This window comes from Eptatretus burgeri, chromosome 6 (genome assembly GCF_056783735.1).
Source record: "Eptatretus burgeri isolate ZD-2024b chromosome 6, Ebu_testis_v1, whole genome shotgun sequence".
NCBI lineage: Eukaryota > Metazoa > Chordata > Myxini > Myxiniformes > Myxinidae > Eptatretus > Eptatretus burgeri.
In genome coordinates this window covers 46096005-46122359 of record NC_140966.1, presented here as the reverse complement: position 1 = coordinate 46122359, position 26355 = coordinate 46096005, and the positions used below count along the sequence as shown (strand labels likewise).

General features: G+C 43.2%; 1 protein-coding gene across 5 annotated transcripts; it reads left to right on the top strand.

Annotated features, from left to right (window-relative positions):
• Positions 1 to 1069: 1069 nt before the first annotated feature.
• On the top strand, positions 1070 to 26343 carry LOC147024683 (uncharacterized). Of its 5 annotated transcripts, none has more exons than XM_085884830.1 (5): positions 1070 to 1190; positions 10680 to 11020; positions 22814 to 22882; positions 23803 to 24583; positions 24698 to 26343. In XM_085884830.1, the coding sequence occupies exons 1-5, from the start codon at positions 1108 to 1110 to the stop codon at positions 24813 to 24815; spliced, it is 1392 nt and encodes a 463-aa protein (XP_085740956.1). In that variant the 5' UTR covers positions 1070 to 1107; the 3' UTR covers positions 24816 to 26343. The 5 variants fall into 5 exon arrangements, with proteins under 5 accessions (XP_085740956.1, XP_085740957.1, XP_085740958.1 ...); XM_085884832.1 differs by having other exon boundaries at positions 1141 to 1211; XM_085884834.1 differs by having other exon boundaries at positions 1185 to 1202.
• Positions 26344 to 26355: the final 12 nt, after the last annotated feature.

Below are 26355 nucleotides of genomic sequence, written 5' to 3'. Positions count from 1 at the left end.
TTCTCGAGTTATCGTGCCTACAAACAAACAAACAGAAACGGAAGTCATCAATATACTTAGAAATCTTTAGATTTCGTAAGTTAAAAACAAACAAACAAACAAACAGAAATGGAAGGCATCAATGTACTTACGAAATCTTTAGATTTCTTTAGATTTCTTTAGATTTCTTACGAAATCTTTAGATTTCGTAAGTAACAAACACACCAACAAACAAACAGAAACGGAAGTGATCAATATACTTAGAAATCTTTAGATTTCGCAAGTAATAAATGTGGCAGTGGGCTCAATTTCCCCCCTCCCTCGGGGCCCTCGAGGGAGTTGAATCAGTCAGACACCAGATCTTGCAACAACAGCAATCTTTGCACATACAGTTCAAACCCTCCCACCCTTAAACTACTAATCATTCCTGACACCTGTTGATAAAACCTTCCTTGTTCCCAGAACGAACTGTGGGAGGTGGGCTGCGGAAGGTACGATGTCAGCAGATAAAGCAAGAACAGTTTCACCCAAGGACATGCAGCTCGCGAGCTGAACACAGGCACGAGAGCACTGGGGCCTGGTTAAAATACATTTCCAGCATTCTAAGGGACGAGCTTGGACTCGAAGAGCTGAAATGCAATTAGTAAATGTTCTGCTATGGGCCAAATATGTCCATCAGTAACACCTCGTACTACTACCACCTATAACAGATAACAGGAACCTCTGCACATTTCATTGCTTGTTACAACCTTTTGAATCGGACGACGACTTCCATTTATGCCAACATAACGAAGCACCTCTCTTCATCGCCTGCTCCATTTAGCGAGCGGCTTGTAAAGCGGTCGATGCGGAACGACTGGCTTGGCAAGCGATAGCAAGCTGTTTTCCTCATGGGAGGCCGGCCGGACCCCCTGCGCTCTTTTGGCTCATTTTATCATTCGTACAGTATATGGCGGCCATGAGGGTGTAGGTGGAATCAGTTACTCAGCCTTCACGCGAGGCCTGTTAGTTTTCCTTTAATCGCTCTGCAAGGGGCGTTTTCTCTTTTATACACCGCAGGGACATAGTAAAATTGTTTTACCTGTCTGAAAAACGTGTTACGGGTGAAAAAAACCCAAATCCATTCTGATGTTTCCGGCTGCCATCTTACTTCGGGAAGACGGCGGTTGGAATGGCTCTTCATTTGAAATTCTCATGTCTCACGAAACTCCGTGAGGATCTTGGTGCTTTCTGTTCGTTCTTTTTGTAACCTTGTATTTATTATATCCTCCCTCCTTGGAATATTTATTATATCACACCTCCTCAGAATACCTTATGTGACACGTGATCACATCGAATTGTGTGATGCGTCGTGGAACAGCCGGTACCTGTATCACGTGGTTAACAAATTAAATCTCAAAAATACTGAATTACAGCAAGAAAAATGTCTTAAGGTTTAATAATGAGAAGCAATGGGTGAATTGGGGGATGATGATCCGGAATGGAGGATCATAGACATATATTCGTTTTGATGGATGGAAAAAATGGAGGTGTGTGTGTTGGGTGTGTGTGTGTTGGGGGTGTGTGTGTGTTGGGTGTGTGTGTGTGTGTATGTGTTGGGGGTGTGTGTGTATGCGTTGGGTGTGTGTGTGTATGTGTTGGGGGTGTGTGTGTATGTGTTGGGTGTGTGTGTGTATGTGTTGGGTGTGTGTTGGGTGTGTGTGTCTGTGTTGGGGGTGTGTGTGTGTGTTGGGTGTGTCTGTGTTGGGTGTGTGTGTGTGTGTATGTGTTGGGTGTGTGTGTGTGTGTGTGTTGGGTGTGTGTGTCTGTGTTGGGGGTGTGTGTGTGTGTGTTGGGTGTGTGTGTCTGTGTTGGGGGTGTGTGTGTGTGTTGGGTGTGTCTGTGTTGGGTGTGTGTGTGTGTTGGGGGTGTGTGTCTGTGTTGGGGGTGTGTGTCTGTGTTGGGTGTGTCTGTGTTGGGTGTGTGTGTGTGTTGGGTGTGTGTTGGGGGTGTGTGTCTGTGTTGGGTGTGTGTGTATGTGTGTTGCGGGTGTGTGAGAGTAGGGGAGTAGGAGGAAGCGTAAGGTGTGTGTGTTGGGAGTGTGTGAGACAGTAGGGGAGTAGGAGGAAGCGTAAGGTGTGTTTGTGTGTTGTGTGTGCACGCGCGCGCGCGTGTGTTTGCATTGATTGCTAATCCACGACATTAATAACTGGAAGAGCATTTGGTGGAGTACAGACCTCCACCACGCAATGACTGATCCAATAGAACGTATCAGGCACAATAAATATATTGTTTTAGCTGTCCGTCTCTCTCTGCCTGTCTGTCTCTTTCTGCCTGTCTCTCTCTGCCTGTCTGTCTCTGTCTCTCTGTCTGTCTCTCTCTCTGCCTGTCTCTCTTTGTCTCTCTCTCTTTGGCTGTCTCTCTGTCTGTCTGTCTCTCTCTGTGTCTGTCTGTCTGTCTCTCTCTCGCTCTTTCTCTGTCTCTCTGCCTGTCTCTCACTCTCTCTCTGTCTCTCTCTCTCTCTTGCAAAATCCCAAGTCTTCTTGTCTCGAACGCTGCTCTCAGAACGCTCGGCCTTCTTCTTCTTTTTCTTCTTTTTCTTCTTTTTCTTCTTTTTCTTCTTCTTCAAAACCTTTTATATTCGGACTCGGCTCTTTTATATCCACGATCCGGATCTCCTTAAATACTAAGCACTTGTACACATCCTCGCATTGAGGGTGCCTTTTGAGAGCGTCTATCATGAACTTTTAAATATATTCGGACATTTGCTTTAAAGTTTCGAAAAGTTCACATTACTATTTAAATATTATTCCTTTTAATGTATTGTAAATTCGTAAATACATTATTTATTTCGTAAATACACTATATTTCGTAAATACACTATGACAGGTCTCGCTATTGGCTTAATCAAGGCACGTGACAAAATATCGGAAATTTTATTTTTTTTAAGCCGACAAAACCTTTAAGACGCTGCTCTTGGACACATTTGTCCTTGTTTTTATTGATATCACAGGTGGTTTCGCTATGATGTCATAATTGCAAACGTCGAACGCTTTATCCGATTGGTATGAAAATTTGACGATCTGGGACTGAAGTGTATTGGGGGAAAAAATTGATGATGTCATTGGTCGTGTGGTTCGGCAGCCATATTTGTTTTTTTAACATACAAACCTTCAACAATTGCCTTCTCTGAAACAGCTGAACAGATCGAGGCAAAACTTTACAGGAATGATCGCCTATCCATGAGAAACAGAAAGTTCTCCACCTATGATGTCATAGGTCAGATGGTTTGGCAGCTGTGATTTTTTTGAAGAATAAACCTTTTAAAACCCTCTTCTCCAGAACGGCTTGACAGATCGAGGGGAAACTTCACCCACATGTTCCCCAAGCCTTGGGGACACCAGGGTGTTCACAATTAATTAATAGGTCACATGGTCTGGCAGCCATATTGGTTTGAACGAAAATATTTAAAAAAATTCTTTCTCTTGAACTGCTTCATGAGTTGACATGAAACGTCACAAATATGAGCGCGTAGTCATGGGGAATATATGTTTTAAATTTCAACCTGATCGGACACGTATTCTGGCAGCCGGAATTATTTAATATTTTAAATCAGGGTTCAGGGATTTAAATCAAACTTGAAACAACGATGTATAATGATGTAATCATGTGGGTGGAGGCATATCTGTTGACATCACGATGTCGAAGAGTGCCCTTCTAGTTTTTATTAATACTCCCTGTATAAAATGCCTGAAAACTTATAATGATCAAACACAATGACATGGCTTGTTAATTATTTGGGGTGCTTAGTTTTTTACCTGATTCTTGTATGAAGCTGGCAGATCAGTTACTATTATTACTGCTACTCAGGCCCGTCGCTCGGGGGGGGGGGGCATTTGGGTGCAATGCCCCCCATGGCGCATCTGGTGCCCCCCCCCCACTTGTACGCCACCCATTTATGCTCTGTTGCACCCTGTGAAGAACTCAGTGTTTAAGGACGAGCGCCCACTGTGAAGTTGCTGTTTAAGAGTTCACCTGTGTGAACTAAAACCCTTATTCCAGATGTTCAACGTGGTGAATAATAAGGCCTTCTTGGATAAACTGTTTTTTAATAATATCCTTCTTTGAATAACACTCAAGAGATAAGTGTGCGCTTCCCAGCGCATCTCCTAAAGCAATTGGCAAGACGATACAGTCCAAGACCACAAGATGAAAGATAATAACGCAAGCACCAACGCCGGCAGCCAAGACCTCGTGTCGAATGTCGATGTTGTGGGTGGTTATACTGTATATATTGTTGTGGTTGACGAAATTCACAAACCACCATTCAGGTCCCTTAGGTGAGATATCTCGGTAAGTATATGTGTAGTTAGGCCCAAACCCGTTGTCTAGAGGGAATAAATGTCAATCAGTCGGGCTGCGACTCTTCAGGATAGCCGTTTTTCTTTTACTATGTTTATTTTGGACCAGCCGCCATTATTACCACCACCAACCACGTCTCAACAGCCATCACAACAACAACCACCAACCACAACGCCGCTTCACAACAACAACCACCAACCACAACGCCGCTTCACAACAACAACCACCCAACCACAACGCCGCTTCACAACAACAGCCACGACCTTTACCGTCACAACTCGCCACCATCGCATCCACACCATCTCGCGCCACTCGTGGGCACCGATACTGGACTCATGCAGGGCGCGCACCGAGCAGCGTATTCAAAAACATCACGGACTTTCCGCAGAAAACGGATCAAAAACGACTCACGCCCACTTTTGTTCCGTCCAATCGGAGAGCGTGGGCGATTTGGCCCCGCCTCCAGGGCGTTGGAGGGCGGTCGCTATATGCAAATACATGGATCAAAAAGCATTCACGCCCACTTTTCCTCGGGCCAATGGGGAGCCAGTTAGAGAGGTAAAGGGTCGGAGGCAGAGGGTCAAGGGTGAAAGAGCGAAGCCACGGGGCTTATATAAACGGCTGCGTTCGTCAGTAAAAAGAAGTTGTGCGGAGTTCAAGAGAGTCGTCGGTGGAGCTGGAAAGAAGTGGGAGAAGTCAAGAGTGAAGAGTTGGGACGAGCCAAGAGAGGAGACGGAGAGCGCGAGTAGACGGAGCTGTGGAGAGGTGACGGCGGCGAAGGCGGACGAGGGGGTGCTCGCGTCGGTGCCGGGAGCTGCACAGGGAGAGGCCAGCAACGCGACCGAGGTCGAGGAGGAGACGCTCGCCGCGGGACCCGAGACAGGGTGATATCCTCCTTCCCCCGAGCATCAGCAACCCCCTCCTGTTTCCCCCCGTGCTGAGATAGTGCGACAAAGGGGGCCCCTTTCCCACCCCCTACCAGACACTGTCCGCGAGGCCCGCGGAGTTGAGGCACCACCGCCACTTCGCGTCTCATCATCAGACGGGTAGGCCCGACCCGGTCTCGGCCCCAGGCCCGCCTCATCCTGGAGGGTGGTTCTCTTTTCTTTTGCTTTGGGAATATGTGTTGTCGGCGCCGTCTGTGAAGTAAAATTGTATGTGTTGCCGTGTGCCCGGTAGTCGGTTAGATCTGCATTGTTGCATTTGCTTTTTGTGTAATATTGCATTGTCTTCTTCTTTTACATGTGCTTTTGGTGGAATTGTATATGTGTGCTTTCCGTTCATCGCGAAATAAATGTGCTTCATGTTGAACTGTTTTCCCGCTTCGCTTCGTCTTTTCTTTCATTGAATCTCCATCTTGCTTCACGTAAAGGGTTGGTCGTGGGCTAAAACGCCCGATAATTAATCGAACCGCCTAGGCCGACGAATAACACCGCTCGGTTATCCCGATAGTACGGAACGGGTCGCTTAAAGTGGCCCGTGTCCGAAGTCGACCTGCGGCGAGGTGCGATCGCCCGGTCTACCCTCCGTGTGGGTACTTAGGTAGGTCGAATTTGGCGAGCAACCCTATCCCACGCGGGGGCCGATTGGCACGATCGTGGTGAGACCGAAAGGTCCACCCGTGACTGGTTCCCGGCGTTAGTCCGAGAGGGTCACGACTGGATTGTCCGTCCGGTGGGCGACGTGCCGCGATTCGAGTTACGTGGCCGTTCGCACGCCGGCGGGCGCGAATCCGCAACAATATCATGGATCATTTAGTTTTAAGGAATAGCCAATCAGCATATTCGATATGGAGACCCTATTAAGCAGGTTACCTGATTGGTTGTAAGTTAGGTTTGAATGTAATATAGTCATTATATGATAATATGATTAAGGAAAAGACAAAAATTTACATTATTAAAGATGAAGTGCACGTGCATCACGTGACCTTCACAACCCGTCAACCCTCCATCTTACACAAGTAATTTTATAAAAAAATAAAAAATATGTGTGTTTGCAATCGTGCTTACATTTGAAATTATGCAGATAAAACCTGTTTTTGATGGATGGATCATTTAATAAATAAAACCTTCAACCGTCAAATGTCGCGAGTCACGAGGGACGAATCACAGAGCACGAGCTAGCAGCAGGAGAAAAAGACGTGGATGATGGATATACGAAAATGGCTCAGAAAAGGAAAAAATGCAAGCGATGAAAATGAAGAAGATGATGAAAGACATGTTGTGGGAGGAGTTGGAGGAGGAGGAGGAGGAGAAGACGATCATGTCGATGAAATACCGACAGAAGCTGGCCAACCTGGCCAAGCCAGCAACGTCAGCCCTGCGGCTGTAGTCCCAGCGCAGACAGCCAAGTTTCCACGCTCGGCGGCGGCCTCGGGACCGGGTGTGACTGTCAAGCCGCTTCCCGATGATCTTGGAAGTGAGAGACCAAATCAAGTGGTTCTACATAACAGTGGTACCCTGGCCATCTGTTGCAGAACAAGAGTCGCTCGTTTATGTCCTCGTGGTACCAGACTAATGAATGGCTGGAATACAGTGTGCAGACAGATGCAGCATTCTGCTATCCATGTAGGAAGTTGAACACCGCACGTGGCCCAGTGGACTCTATTTTCACAGTGCGAGACTACCGGAATTGGAAACATGCTGTTGAGAAAGACAGGGGGTTTCACAAACACCCAACTTCAAAGCAACATTTAACTTGTGTTTTGAGGTGGAAGGAGAATGAGAGGCGCATCGATTGTGGTAAGGAGATTTCCACACTCCTCAATGCTGACCAGCTAAATAGAAACTGGTACTATGTGTCTGCTCTTATAGATGTTGTGGGATTTCTCGCCAAAAATCAGATACCTTTTAGAGGGAGCCTTGATAATTTTGAGGATATGTCAGATGGGCACAGTGGGCTCTTCCTCTCGCTTTTAAACTACATACTCAAAAAAGACACCGAGCTAGCCGAAATAATAAAGCATATCCCACGAAACGCAAGCTATACTAGTCCGGAAATGCAAAATGAACTGATCTGCACATTGAGTAATGTTGTGACGGATGCCATCGTGGAAGAAGTAGGCACATCGTGGTTTACCATCAAGGTGGATGGGACGAGGGACACCACTGAATGTGACAACATATCAATCATCTACTCACAATAGCTACAGCTGACGCTGGAGATGCAAAAACATTGACAGACCTAATAATTGCGAGCTGACAAAAACAGAACTTGACACGTCAAAAATATTAAGTCAGGTGTACGACGGGGCTTCGGTAATGGCTGGGAAGCACGGTGGGGTGCAAAAGTTGTTGCAAGAGATATTCGAAAGAGAAATCCCCTATGTGTTCTACTTAAATCACCAAATCCATCTGGTAGTTATCCACGCACTGGCAGCAGAGAAAGCTGTCACTGATTTCCTCGAGGTTTGTTGTTGCCTGTACAAATTCTTCAGAAAGCCCACTGTTGCTGCCCAGTATAAAGGTGAGCGGTTAAAACGACTTCTTGATCAAAGGTGGACGGGACATTTAGCCACCGTGACTGTGATCATAGGATCTTTTAAGGATATCACATCCTTACTGTCGGAGATTAATGCAGAGCGTGCCTACGGTGCAGAGATGAGGATGGAGGCTATTGGGCTTTTGTAGGAACTCTCTGGGCCTGCTTTCATGTTCACTGCTATCTTTGTACAAAAACTGCTGATGTTAAATGGCCCTAACATACTTTTGCAGGCAGAGGACATGGACTTGCTAACGGGGTCGGAACTGGTGGCGAGTGCTACAGAGTGCGTAAAGAAACTCCGCTGTGAGGATGAGTTCACTGATCTGTGGAACAAGGCCGACAATGCTCACACTTCTACACCTGCACCACCAAAACGGAGAGGCACAATGCATAAGAACTTGGAACAGTTTGTAGTTTTGGAGACTACAGGACAAAACAACGACAATGACAAGACGGAACTGCAGAGGGTTTTTACAGCGCAATTGACACTGTGCTTGGCGAGATCGCTCAGCGCTTCAGTGAGCGCAACACACAACTCGCCCGTTCACTCGCTGCCTTGAATCCTGAAAATGGCACGTTTTTGGATCCCCACTTGCTCCAGCACATCATGACATTAACAAAGTCAACCATCAGTGAAACAGAGTGTGTGGTTGCAAAGCAGTTTATTCGCTCACAGACAGAAAAGCAGCCAAACGAGAGATGGACAACACAAAAACTCCTCTCAACATACCACAAAACGCTGGAAGCCATGCCAAGTGTAGTGACTGCTATGAGACTTGGACTAACATTTGGTGCGTCCACTGCCATGTGTGAAAACTCATTCTCAACATTGAGGAATGTCTTAACTGACCATCGACGGTCCATGCGCCATGCACACAAGGCACAACTGGTACAGCTGGCCTTCGAGAGAGACCTCACACGTAAATGCCTGAATGAATGGAAGGAGAAGGTCCTCAGAAGATTCCACACCGAGACACGTCGCCTGCAGCTCTTCTGACAGCGAGTACAGCGGTATAAAAACTATACGAGGGGTTCAGATTGTGTGTGTGTGACTGCTGGTGATGCGTATGTGGTTGTGGTTGCAGTGTGGTTGTGGTCAGCACCCGCCGTGGTCGGCTGCTTTGTACTTCTGATGTTTAAGTTAAATGTTGTGTTTGGTGCTTTCCATATCCCATATCTTTGTGCATAACCTGACCTCTGTGTAATTGACTGCTTTAAATGTGGACCTTGTGGTATCTTCAGGCTGGTCGTATTTGCTGTTGATAGTTTAACGTGATGATCACAGGTCATAGCCTACTGTATCTTATTTCAAAGTGCACTGATTCTGGTGCCAACCTCCCCCGTTTAGTCATTGTATCTCTGGTATATTAATTTTCTAATGCCAATTCTTCACAACACCTTGTATAAGTGCACCTCAATTGTTGCCAATTGTCTAATCATTGAATATTTGCATTGTGAATGTGCCAGTTTTTTGCGGCTCTCCTGCATTCGAATAATTTTAGGCCAAAAACATCGGAACATATTAAATCTAGCTGAGATCAATTTGGTTAGTATGCGACGGCAACCTCAGTATAGATGTGTCAATGCTGCATGAATACAATAGTATACCGGGTTATCAAAAATATTAAATATTATAATTGTGCCCCCCCCCCCATCCAGTTCATATTCCCCCCTTAATACTGAGCCCTGGCTACGGGCCTGATGCTACTACTTCTTTAACCGTCATAATAATTCCCACCTTGTGGCGTGTGGAGTGGGGAAAGTGCATGAAATGTGGGAGGAGGTGAAAGGAAAAGATGGCATAACAAATAATTATGTGATGGAAGAAAGGGCAAAGGTTGAGAGTAGGAGAGCCACTGCAGAGCATGTCGATAAATACTTGGAAGAAGAAGAAGAAGAGCATTCGTTTTCTCCCCCCCCCTCCCTCCTATTTTTAGATCCTCGTGGAGGATCTCTAAGTCTTACTCATGTTGTTGTTCTTCTGCTTCTTCTTGTGGACTTTTTTGTTTCACAGCCTACAGTTTTCATCGAAACTTCCTGAAACTTAGCATATATATGTAAAAATACCCACGCAGACAGTAACCTTCTCCAATTTTGAAAATTCCTCCTCGAAAAAAAGTTATGACGTCAAAATATCTCCGCTAATGGAAATCGCCGAAAAAATTATCTCCGAAACTAGGCAAGCTTTTTGAATTCTGTTTTCGGGAATCGAACAGGGCATTAGCAGAGATGAATTATCGCACATATGATAAATCACTATGACGTCATATCAATTTTTATGACGTCATTCCTATGTTTTGACATTTTTTGTTTCACAACCCAGAGTTTTCATCGGATCTTCGTGAATCTTGCCATGTATATGAAGAAAGCCCACGCACAGGCAGTAACCATCTCCGATTTTGGAAATTCTTCCTAGAAAAAAAGTTGACGTCATAATATCGCCGCGAATGGAAATTGCCTATACCATTATCTCCGAAACTAGGCAAGCTGTTTGAATTTTGTTTGTGGGTATCAAGCTGGGCATTAGCACAGATAATTTATCACAAACCTGATACATCACAATGACGTCATATTCGTTTTTATGACGTCATCATTAAGAGGACGAGGATCTTAGCTCATTTGAGTTTGTTTAATTTCTATTTTCTGAACCTGTTCTTATGTTTAAAACAGCAATGGTTGTAATGACTTCCAATTGTGAAATAAGTTTGTTGTGTAACTTCATTATTATAGGAGTACACACTTCCTACTATTATAGATCGTCATATTTTAATGACAGTATTCTAACATTCATGACAAACAACATATATACAGTTTTGCTCATATAAGATTGCTGATATTACATTCCAATTACAGATCTCTTCTGTTCTCCCTTCCAGGATAAGGAAAGTTCTGGAAGCCATGGATAAACTTTTTTTAGACTTGAATCCAGGACAGCAGCAAATGGACACGCAAAAACAACTTCTGCGGCCGGAGGAAGGAGAACTGGAGCTGCGGCCGGAGGAAGGAGAACCGGAGCTGCGGCCGGAGGAAGGAGAACCGGAACTGCGGCCGGAGGAAGGAGAACCGGAACTGCGGCCGGAGGAAGGTGAACCGGAACTGCGGCCGGAGGAAGGAGAACTGGAACTGCAGCCAGAGGAAGAACTCCAATTGCAGCTGGAGAATGATGAAGTGGGACTGGAGCTGCATTTTTCCAATCCGGCAGGTTCTTGTCATCTGAGTGAGTAATTGCAGCAGCACAACCTCAGTGTCCATTTATGCAGTGGATGTTTTGGTTTGAATGGCTGACCTCCCAGACTCAGAGGAAATGCTCTAACAATTTTGCCACTTCTTTTTAAGAGACCTCTCCATGAAACCTCTATGAAACCAGGAGTGAAAGACCCTTTAGCCCACCATACCTGTGTCGATGTATTCACATCTCATTAAATATTCAACTCAATTTGAATTATTTTGTAACAGTATCGCTCGTATCGTCCTCACCTCATAGTTGACTATTCTTGGTTTGATTCCTGACAAATTTGGATCCAACAATGAACTTTCTCACTTGTGGTTCACAGGCAGGTATTTTATCAGAGTGGACCATTCATGTAAGAGAGTGCGAATTTAGCTCTCCGATTTGCACTTGCTTATGGACGTGAAACTGCACTTGTCAAAAAAAAAGGATGCCATTGTATATCAGTATCCTGGTCAAATTATAAATTCATGCCTTGGACATCCAATGTGAAGGCAATGGCAAACTGTTCAGCCTGTTATCTTTCCAGTAAATTGTGTCGTCATCATCTAATGATCATATTTTGAACATCACCTCGTCTCTTGAAAGACCATGTTATTATTAATATAGCAGGAAATTGAGTTTTAGAAGCATTTATGCTGCTTCTCCTCTCCCAGCAATGGATGGAGATCCTCAATGCCAAACATGAAATCAGAACCGTCTCCCGAGACATATCGCGTGTTTTTGATACGGTCTGGCACCCTGCCCTGCTCACCAAACTCTTCCTATGGTATCCAAGAGCATCTCCACTTATGGCTGGCAACTTCTTCTCCTGTCGCTTGGCAAACGTGTGGCCCTTAATGGAGTTCTCTCATCCCCTCTTTCTGTCCAGGCTGGAGTACCTCAAGGCAATGTTCCAGGTTCTGTTCTTTTTCTGGCTTTCATCAATGATCTCCCTGTCTCTCTGGAATATCCTCTTTATCTCCTTGATGATGACTCCACCCTCTGTCGTACCATCTGTCATCCCTCAGATCGGCAAGCAGAAGCTTCTTCATTCTCTGCAGATCTGGGTAAATCACAAACTGGTCCAACACGTGGAACATGTCTTTCAATCCGGACAAATCTCACTCTCTCACTACGTCTCTCCGAAAGGACTATCTGGAACCCCCCATCGACTTTCTCAACAATCCTCTTGAAGAAGTCCTTTCATTGAAGCTTCTGGGTCTCACTATCTGCCATGATCTTTCCTGGGAAAGCCAAATTTCCAACCTGGCCACCAAAGCCAGTCGCCGACTGGGAATCCTCCGTCGTGCAAAGTCCTTCCATGGCACACCTGAGCTCCTGACCACATACAAAGCTTTCGTTCGCAGCCTGAAGGAGTACTGCTCTCCCCTCTGGGCTGGTGCTCCTGCCTCTCACCTTTCTCGGTTTCACGCTGTGGAAACCAAGGCATTTCGGATCATTGGTATCTCAAGCAATAAGGCTGTGTCTTTGGGTTTCTCACTCTCTCACCACAAGCGGGTCGGTAGTCTTTCTGTCTTCTACCATCTCCTCCCTGGTCTCAACCCCCCACCCCTCCTCTGTCTGCAATATGTCCCCGTCCCCCCCCCCCCGCGCCCCCACATTTCCACAGGGCGCTCCAAGATCCGCCAGCAACCCCCTTCTGGCAAAACTACCAAAATCACGAATCACTGCTCACCTTCACTCTTTCATTCCTCTTTTTTCCCGCCTTTGGAACAAACTCCCACGCTCTCTTCAATCCCACTCTTCCCTCCAGATCTTCAAAACAGCTGTTCACCACCACCTCTTATCTTCCCCCAAAGAAAACCACAATCTTTCTACCCCCATTAATCCACCCCAAGCCCACCTGCTTCAAATTCCCTGCTTTCCTTCCTGAAAGCCCCTGTCATGTACGGACCTGAAAGTCCCTGCCGTGTCCATTGTGTTTACCCTGTGTACCCTGCCACATCCCGCTCCCTTCCACAGATCTCTTCATGTCTCTGTTCCCCACTGTTTTGTCCTTCCCTCTTCCACCCCTCTCATCTCCTACTCCTCTTGTACGTTCTGTGTGTTCGCTCTCATACGATCCTCGGCAATGTCTACTATATATATATACATATATATATATATATATATATATATATACATATATATATATATATATATATATATATATATACTATATATGTGTATAGTATATATATATATATATATATATATACTATATATATATATATATATATATATATATATATATATATACACACACACACATATAAAGCTAAGCCCAAAATTATTCATACCCTTACTAATCCTGCAGCGTCATCTGATATTTCAGATCAATTGTTCAAATTTGCATAAAAGCACCAAAATTGGTACACATGTAGAATAATGTATTCCAAACAATTCTAGATATGGAGCCACCCGAGATTGTGCCTTGGTCAGCTTCGGCGACCATTTTCCAAAATGGCCGCCATTCTAATTTCGCGAAATTGGCTATATGCTCTTATTTTCTTATTGTATTGGTGGTAGATATCAGGAAAGTGTAAAATTCAGTAAATTGACCATGAAAAGGTGTATTCAAATATTATGAGACAGTATTTTCGGTGAAAAAGCCATTATTTGATTTGTAAATTGCTGCTCTCCTGAAACTTTTCGCTGAAAAGTACCCATTATTGCCTGGAGGACAAGAGTCAAATTATATTCATCACATTCAATGGGTTTGGAATCAACAAAAATAGCATTATAGATTACATACTTTACTCTATTTTGAAAAGGGAACTGATAATTGTGATAATGACAAACTCAGAAAATGTAGTAAAATTATTGCACACTTCACTTTGAAGTGGCTACGGTTTACTGTCTACTACCATTCTACCAGGACACATAGTACACGCATACATCAGTCTCGTACAATATGAGTTTCTGAGCTCAAGTGTACTGGCTCTGGATCAAGAAGTCAACACTTTTACAAGCAATGTGACTTTGCATTTGCACATTCTAAGCTTGGCCAATATCTCAGTCTGTGTCTACTGCGTCTGTCTGCTGGCATTTTCCTTCACAAGCACACAGTCCAGTGCATTGCAGATTGGCCTTCTTGCATTTGCAGCGGTTTCTACAGCCTTTTTTGCAGCCGCACGACACCAGCTCGAAGCAGCTTTTTGAAACCTCAGGGAGTGTGGTCCAGAGCGGTTCGTAGGACCCATCCTCTGTTTGCCGCCAGCCCCAGCTTGTTGGTGATGGAAGCACGGGTTGAGGGACCAAGACCTGCCCCCAGACATAGCCACTCTGGAAGACTGATCTCTTCACATGCTGTTCCAAAGCATCGTAGGTTGGTGGGATGCGCTGGACGGAGTTCCTCTTGGCGAAGAGTTTCTTTCTGGCCTTGTTGACGTCCGCATATGGACTGGTGCGGTCATAGAGGAGCACCACAAACCTTTCAATGCAGTGCATTGTGTCATCCTGGATGTTGACTAGTGTGGTGGTCAGAGTCACAAGAGAAACTGTCAGTTCTGGAAACGAGTTCCATGTGGCCCAGGCAGATTTCTTCCCATGCCCCACGAATGCTGATACCATGTCACATCCGGTCATGGCGTGGAAGACAGGGAGGGCACGTGCCTTCTGTGGACTGAGGGAGGCGGCTATTTCATGGGCAAGGATGTGGCGGTAGTTCTTGCCCGTCCCAAAGGCAATCCAAAGTTCATCCACGCATGGTAGTGCCTGGGCTACCAGCACCGCCAAGACGACGACGTCGGTGTCTCCGGTTCGAATTTGAATCCGACGGTGGTCATGTTCTGCAGCATGGGCCACATGTAGCATGATGCGAGTGTCCGCCTCTTCTTGATTGCATGGAGCCAGAGAGCTTTCATCTTCCTGCCTTGGAAGGCAGATGACTGCTTCACCATCAGTGACTACCAGCTCCTTTGCCTCGTCATGGAAGGACTGCACCAGCACATCGGAGAAGAAGGTGAAGAGCTCCACCTTGTTTGCGTAGACATGTAGGAAACTCTGCCAGTTTCCTGGTATGGCTGCGGTGCTCACCACATGCCGTCGCACCCCTTTTCCTCGTTTCTCCCTTGTCGCCGTCTTCAATGAGCCATCTTTGTAGCTATCCCGAATGAGGTCGAGACGTGAAGCATGACGCAGCTGCCCCTCGACGTATGGGATGAAGACTTGGTGGGCATATTCTTCAAATGTCTTAGCAGTGCCAGGCTTCAACATCTGCACGATGACGGCGCCGTCAAGGACAACAGAAGTGACAATACTACACCAATATTATCAATTACAACACCACTTCCACCACGACCACCACCACAACAAAATACTTCTGAACCTGTCACTGATGCTGTGTGCGAAAATGGATTTTCCCATAGAAATGACCATTTTTCCCCAATACAATGGTTGGAAATATAATAAATCAACACAAATGACATTTGTATTGTTTTCCTTTGTAAATACACATCACATGGAGTATTTATCACCTCTGAGAAACTGACAAAGATAATAACAATGACAGATATCCCATGTTGTTAAATTAGAATAGTGGCCATTTTGGAAAATGGCCACCAAAGCTGACCAAGGCAAAATCTCGAGTGGCTCCATATCCAGAATTGTTCAGAATACATTAGTCAACATATGTACCAATTTTGGTGCTTTAATGAAAAGTCAAACAATTGGTTTGCTATGCTGCAGTAATATACCAAATTTGTAGTATTTTGAATCGTGTTATTTAAGGAATGAGTTTCTTCTGGCTTAAGTTACATAAGAATGTGACAAACAGCTGAAAGAATCACTGCAAGAGACATTTCAAGAAATACATTGTTTCAGGGGTATTTCATTGATAGATTTACAAAAAAAATGTCATGTCCAGAATTATTCATACCCTTGCTTAAATCAGTTCAAAGTCACATTCAGTAATCAATGGAAAAGCCTCTGTTTGTGATTACAGCCTCCAAACGGTTTTTATACTTGCTCACAAGGTTTTTGCATGTCTCTCCAGGGATTTTGGCCCACTCCTCCTTCGTCTCGAAGTTGTTGGCCTCTCGCCATACTTTTCTTGCCAGACGAGGTGACACCTTTGGCTTCCGACCACGTCCTTCAATGTTTTTTTTACAGTGTGGAACTCCTTGTACTTCCTAATTATGCTTTTTATGGTGGCAACTGGCACTTGGAACTGCTTCAAAATAGTTTTGTAGCCTTTCCCCTCCTTCCTTCGCGAACGTCTCCAGGTCTTTGGGGTTGGAAGGTTTCCTTGCCATCACTCCGGTCTTGAGCTCCTTCCACAGATTCTCGATTGGGTTGAGGTCTGGACTTTGGCTTGGCCACTCTAAAACGTCTACATCATTATCCCGGAACCATTTATTGACTGACTTCGCGGTGTGTTTTAGATCATTTTCCTGCTGATACGTCCAATGCTCCCCGAGGTGAAGTTTCTCTGCGGACTGTTTGATGTTTTCCTCAAGGATCTTGATATACTGCTCCTTTTTCATGATGCCATCCACTTTTACGAGATTGCTGGGCCCACTGGCTGAGAAACATTCCCAAAGTATTATGTTCCCGCCTCCATGCTTGAAGGTCGGGACTGTGTTCTTAGGGTTGTATGCTTCACCTTTCTTTCGCCAAACGAAAGCAACATCTCTGTGCCCGAAAAGCTCCATTTTCGTCTCATCCGACCACAGAACGGAGGACCAAAAGCTTGGATCTTTGTCCAGGTGAGCTTTTGCAAAGGCGAGACAAGCCTGTCTGTGCCTGGGATTGAGGAGTGGAGTCTTTCTTGATCGGCGTCCATGGAGAACCCCCTTGTGCAACGTCCGCTGGAGTGTCTGCCTTGATATCTTGGTCCCAGACTGCGAAGGTGGTTCAGGAGAACCTTAATAGTGATCCGTGGATTGTTGTTGGCCTCTCGCCATACTTTTCTTGCCAGACGAGGTGACACCTTTGGCTTCCGACCACGTCCTTCAATGTTTTTTACAGTGTGGAACTCCTTGTACTTCCTAATTATGCTTTTTATGGTGTCAACTGGCACTTGGAACTGCTTCGAAATAGTTTTGTAGCCTTTCCCCTCCTTGTGAGCATTCACAACGCACAACCGAAGGTCCTCACTGACTTCTTTCTTCTTCACCATGCTGACAATGACCTGAGAATGATTACATCAGCTCCCCTTAATTTATCGTCTAAAAGCAGAGTGTTGGTCGATAACATTCCTCACTGTACATTAAATAGACCACATTTGTAATGCATTCAGATTGTATGCACACATCTTGGAATAATTGCATAACAATAGGGTTGGGCACACATCGACTTTTTCTCTGTTGTCCCGTTGAAACGAGTGTTTTTTTTATGTCTTCGAAAGACATCATCCTAGGTCAAAAACTTCAACGGATTTGTGATCAGCGTGAAAAATTGTCATAAAAAACACTCCTTTCAACGGGACAACAGAGAAAAAGTCGATGTGTGCCCAACCCTGATATTACATGCCCTAGTAAGCCATAATTATCAAATTTTACCTGAAAAGTGGGTAAATTTGGTGGCCATTTTGAATTTTTGCATTTTACCAACCTAAGACATCATCCTATGTCAAAAAGTTCAACGGATTCGTGATCAGCGTGAAATTTGGCCATAAAAACACTCCTTTCAAAAAAGGTATGGTTGTATGCCCAACCCTAATAACAATATAAAGAATCTTAGGAATATTAAAAGCATGTGCATTATCACGAATATTGGCCTCAATTCTGAGACTTGGTATGGGGTATGAATAATTTTGGATAAAAATAATAAATAATAAAAAACAGAAATCTTAACATTTCTATTGTTATGCTAATAATGTTGAGCCAAAATATATGTGGATTTGTACATGCCAACTAAATGTCCTTGGGTGAAGTGAAAGTTCCACCACTCCAGCTTGTAGGTATGAGATAAATGCAAAACTCTCAGGTTTTTCATAGGGTATGAATAATTTTGGGCTTAAATATATATATATATATATATATATATATATATATATATATATATATATATATATATATATATATATATATATATATATATATATATATATATATATATATATATATATATATATATATATATATATATGTTTAGCATCTTAACATCATTCATATCACGGCGGAATAAGACACAGGTTTAGTTATTACTTCCACCACTGAAGGTGGACAGAGGTTATGTTTTCACCCCTGTTTGTCACTTGTCTGTCTTTGTTTGTTTCTCTGTCTATGAGGAGGATATCTCAAAAAGTTACAGACGGATTCGGATGAAACTTAGTGGACATGTTGGGTGTGTGACGAGGACAAATTTATTATATTTTGGTGAAGATCCGGAGACTAGAATTCTTTAAGTGATTCTTCACCATTGAGTGATGGGGCCAAAAACTATATATAGCATGATATCTCAAAAAGTTAGGATGGATTATGACAAAAGTTGGTGGATTAATTTGGTAGGTGACAAGAACAGGCCGATTCAATTTTGGTTATGTTCTGGATGCAGATTCCGCCTATCAGTGGGATACAAAACGTTAACTCTTCAGCCTGGCGGAGGTATGTGCTCTATCAAGTGTTGTTCGAGTTCATTTGTATCACTGCAGTGGTCATTTTTGGTTGTGGATTGTTGGTCATTTGTTTTTTTAATATATTGATGGAAAGAGGAAATAGTGTGAGTTTTTGAGTAAAAAAAAGAAAAAATCAGATTTTTGAAAAAGGGAACTTCATAACCCGTAAGTGTTTGGGAAGACATGAGAAGGTAAAGAGTTCCAGAGTTTGGCAGTGGAGGGGAAGAAACAAACATCATAACAGGCCACCCTTGAGTTGCCAATGGCCTCACAATGATCATGCAATGTAGTGGCTGGCTGAGGATTTTGTGGTCTCGCTAATGCTGGAGGTACACAAACTGAAAGTTCTCGGGAGCAGAAACCGAAGTAACATGAATGGAAAAGAGAAAGAGAGCCTACTTTACACCATAATTCAAGCGGGTCGAGTTATGTCAGATTGGGAGAGTTGATATGTTGGATTACTTTGGATTCAATTCTAACCGGTAGGTATCTGGATCTAGAAACTCTCTAGATGGGAGAGTACTACTCTATACAAGGACTCAGAAGCTTCGGAGGGGAAGGGTCATTCCGTGGCAACTCACCTAAGGGTCCCCAGGTCACCTCCTCAGATTTTGCTGGAAAAATTCTTAAATGTTGATCTATATGGCTCTACCCACCATGCAACAGATTAGCTTTCAATTCCTCATAGTTGAAAAAATATCTATCTCTAGAGACCTTTGAAATTTGGCACTAAAATGCCAAATGTGAAAAACGCATTTTTTTCCAACTTCAGTGGCTTATAATTTTATAATGGACTCCTCTAGAAAGTTAATATTGCAAATATTTACTAATTGGCATCCAAATTTTTCAAGTATGGCATCAGATAGCTTCTGAGATGCATATTTCTCACTCTATAGGAAGCTAAAAATGGCTTTTTGGCCAAAACGAGCTAAAATAATGTGAAACTATAGGAGCCCTCCTGAAAATATGTAACAACTTAGAATTTTTTTCCTCATAACACAGTGATTATAGGGTCATTATCTATCCATAGATACATTTTTGCTGGGATAATACAGTTAGGTGATGAATTATAAAAGTTTTAACATAAGCCCTTGCCTCCGAGGGCTCTAAAATGGACCAATTTTTTCCCCTGGTTTGACCATGTGGCTCGGGGTTTAGGATCTTCATTTTTTTTTTCTTCTAAAGATTGCCTCATATAAGATGTGTCTACTGACCGAATAATTTTATCTAACGCTCATGGCTTCATCGTAAAATAAATTTTTATTTACATGCACGCTTTTTTATAATTATTCACTTTTTTCATATTCAGAAGTTTATAAATCTTAAATGGAACTATCCAGAAAAGAGTTACTGCAGAATTTTATAAACTGGTATACAAAATTTCAGATTGTGGCATCAGAATGTCTCGAGAAAGCACATACTCCAAGTTTTAGGAAGCCAAATATGGCAATTTGGCCCACTTGGTACAAAACAAGGTGAACTTGCAGGGGTGCGCATGAGGCTAAATTATGCTTCTTATTAGACATTAGTGATAAGAATGTTATTTATTCAGAAATACATGCTAATGATTACTTTCGTAAGTGATTGCAAATTATAAATTTGAACAAATTTGATTAGTTGAGTAGCAGCTTTTTTATTTACAGATATACAGAGACAATGAATATTAGTAACTTTTATACCTTAGAAAACTCTTTAATGACCTTTCATCTTTTATGACATTCATTATCATGATTATCTAGCACTCAGAGGCACAGAATTTTACATCTTAGAAAACAGGTCTTGAACATGCTTAAAGTCATGCTGTGACAGTTGGTACTGACGTCCACCAGATTTTATGTCAGGGGCCTCAACCACACAAAGAATGTCGAGTAATGGCACCCAGCATTGATCTTTCTTTTTTCTGGAGGCCATGAGAATGTGTTACCCCTTCCTTGCTTCATGAAGTTCACAAACATCATTTTCATCATCATTTCTTGTGACAATGTTTCCAATGTACCATTTTCTGTGGTGGTGGTGGTGGTGGTGGTGGTCGTATGGCAGCTTAGCTGCCGGGGTAGCTATCATTTCTTGAAGTGCGACTGTGTCGCTGATGCAGTGCCCCTCTACCAGTACACACACTGGAACTGGTACTCATTTTGCCGACCTCGGAAGGATGACAGGCTGAGTCAACCCCCTGGTGTATTAATTCAGCAGCCGACGGGGCTTGAACTCAGGACCCTGGAATCCACCATTTTCTGTCATAAACATAAGCAATATATTTCCCAGCCGGGTATACATCCAGTTCAGTTAGGGTTAGGACTAATAACTGGGACTGATGAGCTTGTGTGGTTTCCGGTCCTGTGCATACTGTTGATGATACAGCATCAGAAGAAACCCTTCTCATCTCCAGACGTGTTGAGGAAATTGGCAGGAAACCATGGTGTGACCGTGTACCAGCAATGGTTGTTGCTGCTGCTCTGAAGCGCTTCTCAAGGTCATACTCCATTGCATTTTGTTGGATTTCTTGTGATGTCACAAAGAAGAATTTGATCCCTCCTATATTCTTCTCTGCCCACTGGAACATCTCTTCAACTGTCAGAATCTGATTCTGTAGAGTGGCCTGCAAACTTGCCCTTGCAACAAGGCACTTCACAGTTCCTCTAATCCTATCACATTACTCCATCTAGTGGTGTATGTCATAACTAATGACTTCAAATAGAGAACTGTAGGACATGTTTTTTTAAAATTAAAACCCAAGCAGATGTTTGGATTATCATCACAAGAATTTATTTTTGAATAAAAAATGTACTTATAATTATTAATTTATGAGAAGAATAATCTAAGTTGTTACATAACCTCTGTTAATTCCCCCTGCATATTCACCATTTTTGGTCAAAGTGGCATTTTCAACTTCCTACAGATAGAAACATACATTTATTAGGCATTCTGATAACAGATCCTTAAATTTCATATGCCAGTTTATAAATATCTGCAGTATCACTTTGCTAGAGTGTTCAGTTTCAGATTTATAAGCTCATGAATACAAAAAAGTGACTAATTTTCAAAAACGTGCATGTAAATAAAAAATTATTTTAATATGAATCCATGGGCATTAGATAAAATTATTCAGTCAGTAGACACATCTTATATGAGGCAATCTTTAGAAAAAAAATGAAGATCCTAAACCCCGAGCCACATGGTCAAACTAGGGGACAAAATTGGTCCATTTTAGAGCCCTCGGAGGCAAGGGCTTATGGTAAAACTCTTATAATTCATCACCTAACTGTATTATCCCAACAAAAAATGTATCTATGGATAGATAATGACCCTATAATCACTGTGTTATGAGGAAAAAATTATAAGTTCCATATTTTCAGGAGGGCTACTATAGTTTCACATTATTTTAGCTCGTTTTGGCCCAAAAGCAATTTTTAGCTTCCTATAGAGTGAGAAATATGCATCCCAGAGGCTATCTGATGCCATAATTGAAAAATGTGGATGCCAATTAGTAAATATTTGCAATATTAACTTTCTAGAGGAGTCCATTATAAAATTATAAGCCCCTAAAGTTGAAAAAAAAAATGTTTTTCACATTTGGCATTTTTAGGGCCAAATTTCAAAGGTCTCTCGAGATAGATATTTTTTCAACTATGAGGAATTGAAAGCTAATCTTTTGCATGGTGGGTAGAGCCATATAGATCTACATTTAAGAACTTTTTCCAGCAAAATCTGAGGAGGTGACCTGGGGAGGTTTTTGAAATTTAGGTGAGTTGGTACGGAATGACCCAGAAGAATCTTCGACATCTGAACAGGACTCATAGTTTCTTAGAGGCAGACTTCGCTATTTACGTAATGTGTGGATTCCAGGATAAATTTGATGTTTGGGTCATACCTGATCAGTTTGTTGTATCACATGGTGTAATTATGGTGCTTTCATCAGAGATTGGAGAGTTGAGGGGTGTTTTAGAGAGAGCGAGCTGGGAGGAAATTGACTTTTAAAGCATTAAACTTAACTTTATTACATTTACCCCACTGGGAGATCTTGCAAACAGGATATCAAAATTATTTTAGTACTGTACTTCTACAGTATCAGGTTCATTTTTCAAATTATTGATGCCAGTTAAAATGCTTGAGAAACTCTCAATCACAGTATATCAAGATCAAATTTCACCCCGTCAAAGGTATTGTTGGTGGCTTGTCACAGTCTTTGCTTGATCTTATTTTGTTTGTTTGTGGATTAATGTTGAGGTTTTCCACAGGAAGCAATCCAGCAACCCTCCAAGAGCAGAGCGGTGCTGGAACCAAGGAACTCAGTTTTGCTGCACCCAGTAAGTATAATCAACTTACAGAGCACAACCAGATCACACAATTAATTTCTCCTCATAAAGGTTGTGCATATTTTGTCACAGTGATGTTCATTCTTTTATTCTGTCATGTGAACTCAGGCATTTGAATGAAATTTATGACAAACAAAATGTTGGAATTTTATCCGAACATGCTCACCAGATGTTATTGTTGATGCCCTCTCTACCTGCTTCTACCCCCTTACTTCTGTGTTTTACCAACCTCCTGTCCCACCCATCTTCGTCGTCTTCAACCATTTCTCAGATATGCATTTACCGGTCTTGTTCAAACTTGGCACACAGATAAAGAATGATGGCCTACATACACACTTCTTTTTTTCTGAGATCAGATCCAAGATGGCAGACTGGTGGCCATTTTATTACTTAAACTTGTCCCCAACCATTTCTCAATCTTGCATGATCACATTTTGTTCAAACTTGGCAAAGGCACTTTACATGATGGCATTCATGTGCACCTCACTTTATTTTGTGATCTGATAAAAAAAATGGTTAACTGGCAGCCATTTTTGTTGTAAATAAATATGGGCTAGCTATTTAACTCCGTACAGCAAATTACTAAAACAACAGGGGCTATGACATTTTATATCTTTTTTTCCTTGTTATTCCTTATTTTAATATTACAAGGCATACCGAAGGTAACTTGATATGATCAATACTTTTTGGGAAATGTGGAGAGAAAATGCAGTTTAATGAAAATGTGAATGCTATATTTGTGTAGCCGATGGGTGGCTATCAAATAAAAAAGTGGATGCTATCAAATGTATGAGTAAAACAGAGTAAAGTAAATTATTGAAGTGCAGTAATGAGGTATTATTGGACATAACTACTGTATGAAGGCTCTTTTGATTTGCTGTAAATGCTATTTTATGGTTTTGTCATTGCAGGGAGATTTTCACAGAGAGCAAGAAGGATCTCCTGTTCAGAATGCAACGAATCATTCACTTCCCTGGTTATATTAAAGTTGCACATCGAAAGAACTCATGAGGAGACATCGCAACAAAAGTCATGTACATGTTCTACTTGCGGAAAGGAGTTCCTGAAATTTGCTTATTTGAAGAAGCATATGGGAGCTCATTTCAAAGAGCGACCATTTAAGTGTCATTTCTGTGGAATGGCGTTTTCTCGCTCTGATACTCTCCACAAACACCGAATGACTCACACACAAGATCGCCCTTTTACATGTTCTATTTGCGGAATGATGTTTAAGCAATCAAGTTCTGTTCCTCGGCATATGAGGAGGGTTCACCAAGGAGATCGTCCTTTCAAGTGTCCTTCTTGTACAAAAGCATTTAAGGAAGCATTTTCCCTTCAGAAACATTTGAGGGTCCACTCAGAGGAGAGACCTTACAAATGCTATGAATGTGGTAAGGCATTTTTGGATCCTGATTATCTTCTCAGACACTTGAGGACCCATACAGGAGAACGACCATATCATTGTACTGTATGTGATAAAGCATTTGTGAATCCATCTCATTTGCACAGACACATGATGATCCACACTGGGAAGCGCCCTCACCAGTGCATTTTTTGTGGCAAAAGATTTACTGAGTCTGGTTCTGTTCGTACCCACATGCGAATCCACACTGGGGAACGGCCATACAAATGCAGTGAATGCGGAATGGAGTTTGTAGACGCAAGCAACAGAATGAAGCATATGCGGAAAAGGCATGTTTACCTCATAGCACCAACCAACAAGAAGACCTTTAATGCCTAAAAAAAACACATAAGCATAAGGTTACCATAACCTGACTGATCTTAATAAAACGAATGTCGTTGCAGCTTTGACATATGTATCACCTATCATCTGAGATACCTATCATGGATGTGGAGCCAACCCAAGGTCAATCAAACTGGAGACAAAACAGATAAAATGAAGCAACTTGTCAAACATTTGTGAAGACACAAAATTAACAAAACTGATCAACCCTCAAATTTGTAGTTATCCAAAAAAAAAAAATGTGAATGAGTAAAGCCTTTCATCAGATTGCTTGCAGATCATTGATTGCCACAACTGCAAATAAAAATATGAGTAAACTTTGACCATCTTGGTATTTTGAAAAAAGCTTCTAAAGATCTTCAAACTCTGCAGGTTTAAATACACTTGTTTTGCAACATGTCTGCTTATCTGCCCATTGATAAGGAAGGTACCATGCGAGCTTGCATTGTTCAAGATGGTTCAAGGAAGAGTTGGCTGATTTGTTGTTCCAATATGAGCGCACAATTTATGATGCAAGAATGTTTAAATGACAAATCAACACAGTATATTGTTACGGCTGTGGAAATTCGCATTACACCATAAAGGGCCCTCAGGTGAGATATCTCCATAGGTACATGTGTACTTAGCCCAAACCCGTTGTATAGAGGGAATTTATGTGATCCATTCGGGCTGCGATCCTCCAGTGAGCCATTTTTCTGTTCTATCTTTTATTTCAAACAAACAGCATCTCAACAACCACCCCATCCCCATCACAGCACCAACCACACTACAACCACGCCACTTCCACCATCTACGCTACCACATCATCGCCACTACGTCCGCTTCCGAACGGCAAACAAAGGCGCCAAGGAGGGAACTGCGAGGATGCGCGGGTTTCCCCGCCTGTTTCTCCCGCCTGATCTTCCCCGCGCTTTGGAGTGGGGGAGGGGCGATGCAGGTCAAAGGTCAGAGGTCATGTAAGGGAGGGGTCTCATTTTGGGGAATAATTCTCTGGCCCAGAGCCAAAAACTGACTCCCCCGGCCCCCGCACGGGGCGGGGTGGAGGGAGAGCGTAAGGGAACGCCCTTTTCGGGAACCCTCTCGAAGGAAGGTGGAGCCGAGAACGGGGCGAAGGGCGGAGCCCCGCGCTATAAAAAACTGACACGGGCGGGGCGCCTCTTCCTCTTCGGCCTCTTCCTCTTCCACTTCGTCTTCTTTTCGTCTTGGCTGGTGGTCTGGTCTGGTCTTCAGTTGGTCGAGTTGGTACAAGAGTCTGGTTCTCGAGGGAAGAGGTCCTGCGCCCGCAGCTTGGCGAGCGGCCCTGTCACGAAGGCACGGACGCGAGACGCGGCAGCGCCCATTGTGAGGTGGACCTGCGCGTCCGGACGGGGAGTGCCGGAGAGGGTTCGCCGGCCGCGAGAGAGGTCGGGGCCAGGCGCGACCATGCTGACGGTCGTGGGAGAGGGACTCACCAACCATAAAAGGGAAGTCGCGACTTCTTTCTTTCTTTTCCTTCCTTTGATTTTTGTATAAATGTGTGTGTTGGCGCCGTCTGTGAAGTAGAACTGCGTAAGTGTTGCCGTGTGTCAGTCGTAGTCGGTTGTAGCTCTGCATTTGCTTTTGTTGCATGACTGTTTTAACTGTTATATGTGCATTTTTGACTGTGTGGATGTATATACGTGCTTGTCTGTGTGTGTGTGTGAATAAAATGCTTGCTTGTTGAACTGTTCCCGCTCTGCTT

Coding starts and splice junctions, on each gene's coding strand:
- LOC147024683 (XM_085884830.1), top strand. CDS start 1,108: ATGTTTCCGGCTGCCATCTTACTTCGGGAAGACGGCGGTTGGAATGGC. Junction 1,191..10,679: donor CTCATGTCTCACGAAACTCC/GTGAGGATCTTG, acceptor TCTCCCTTCCAG/GATAAGGAAAGTTCTGGAAG. Junction 22,883..23,802: donor ACTCAGTTTTGCTGCACCCA/GTAAGTATAATC, acceptor TTGTCATTGCAG/GGAGATTTTCACAGAGAGCA.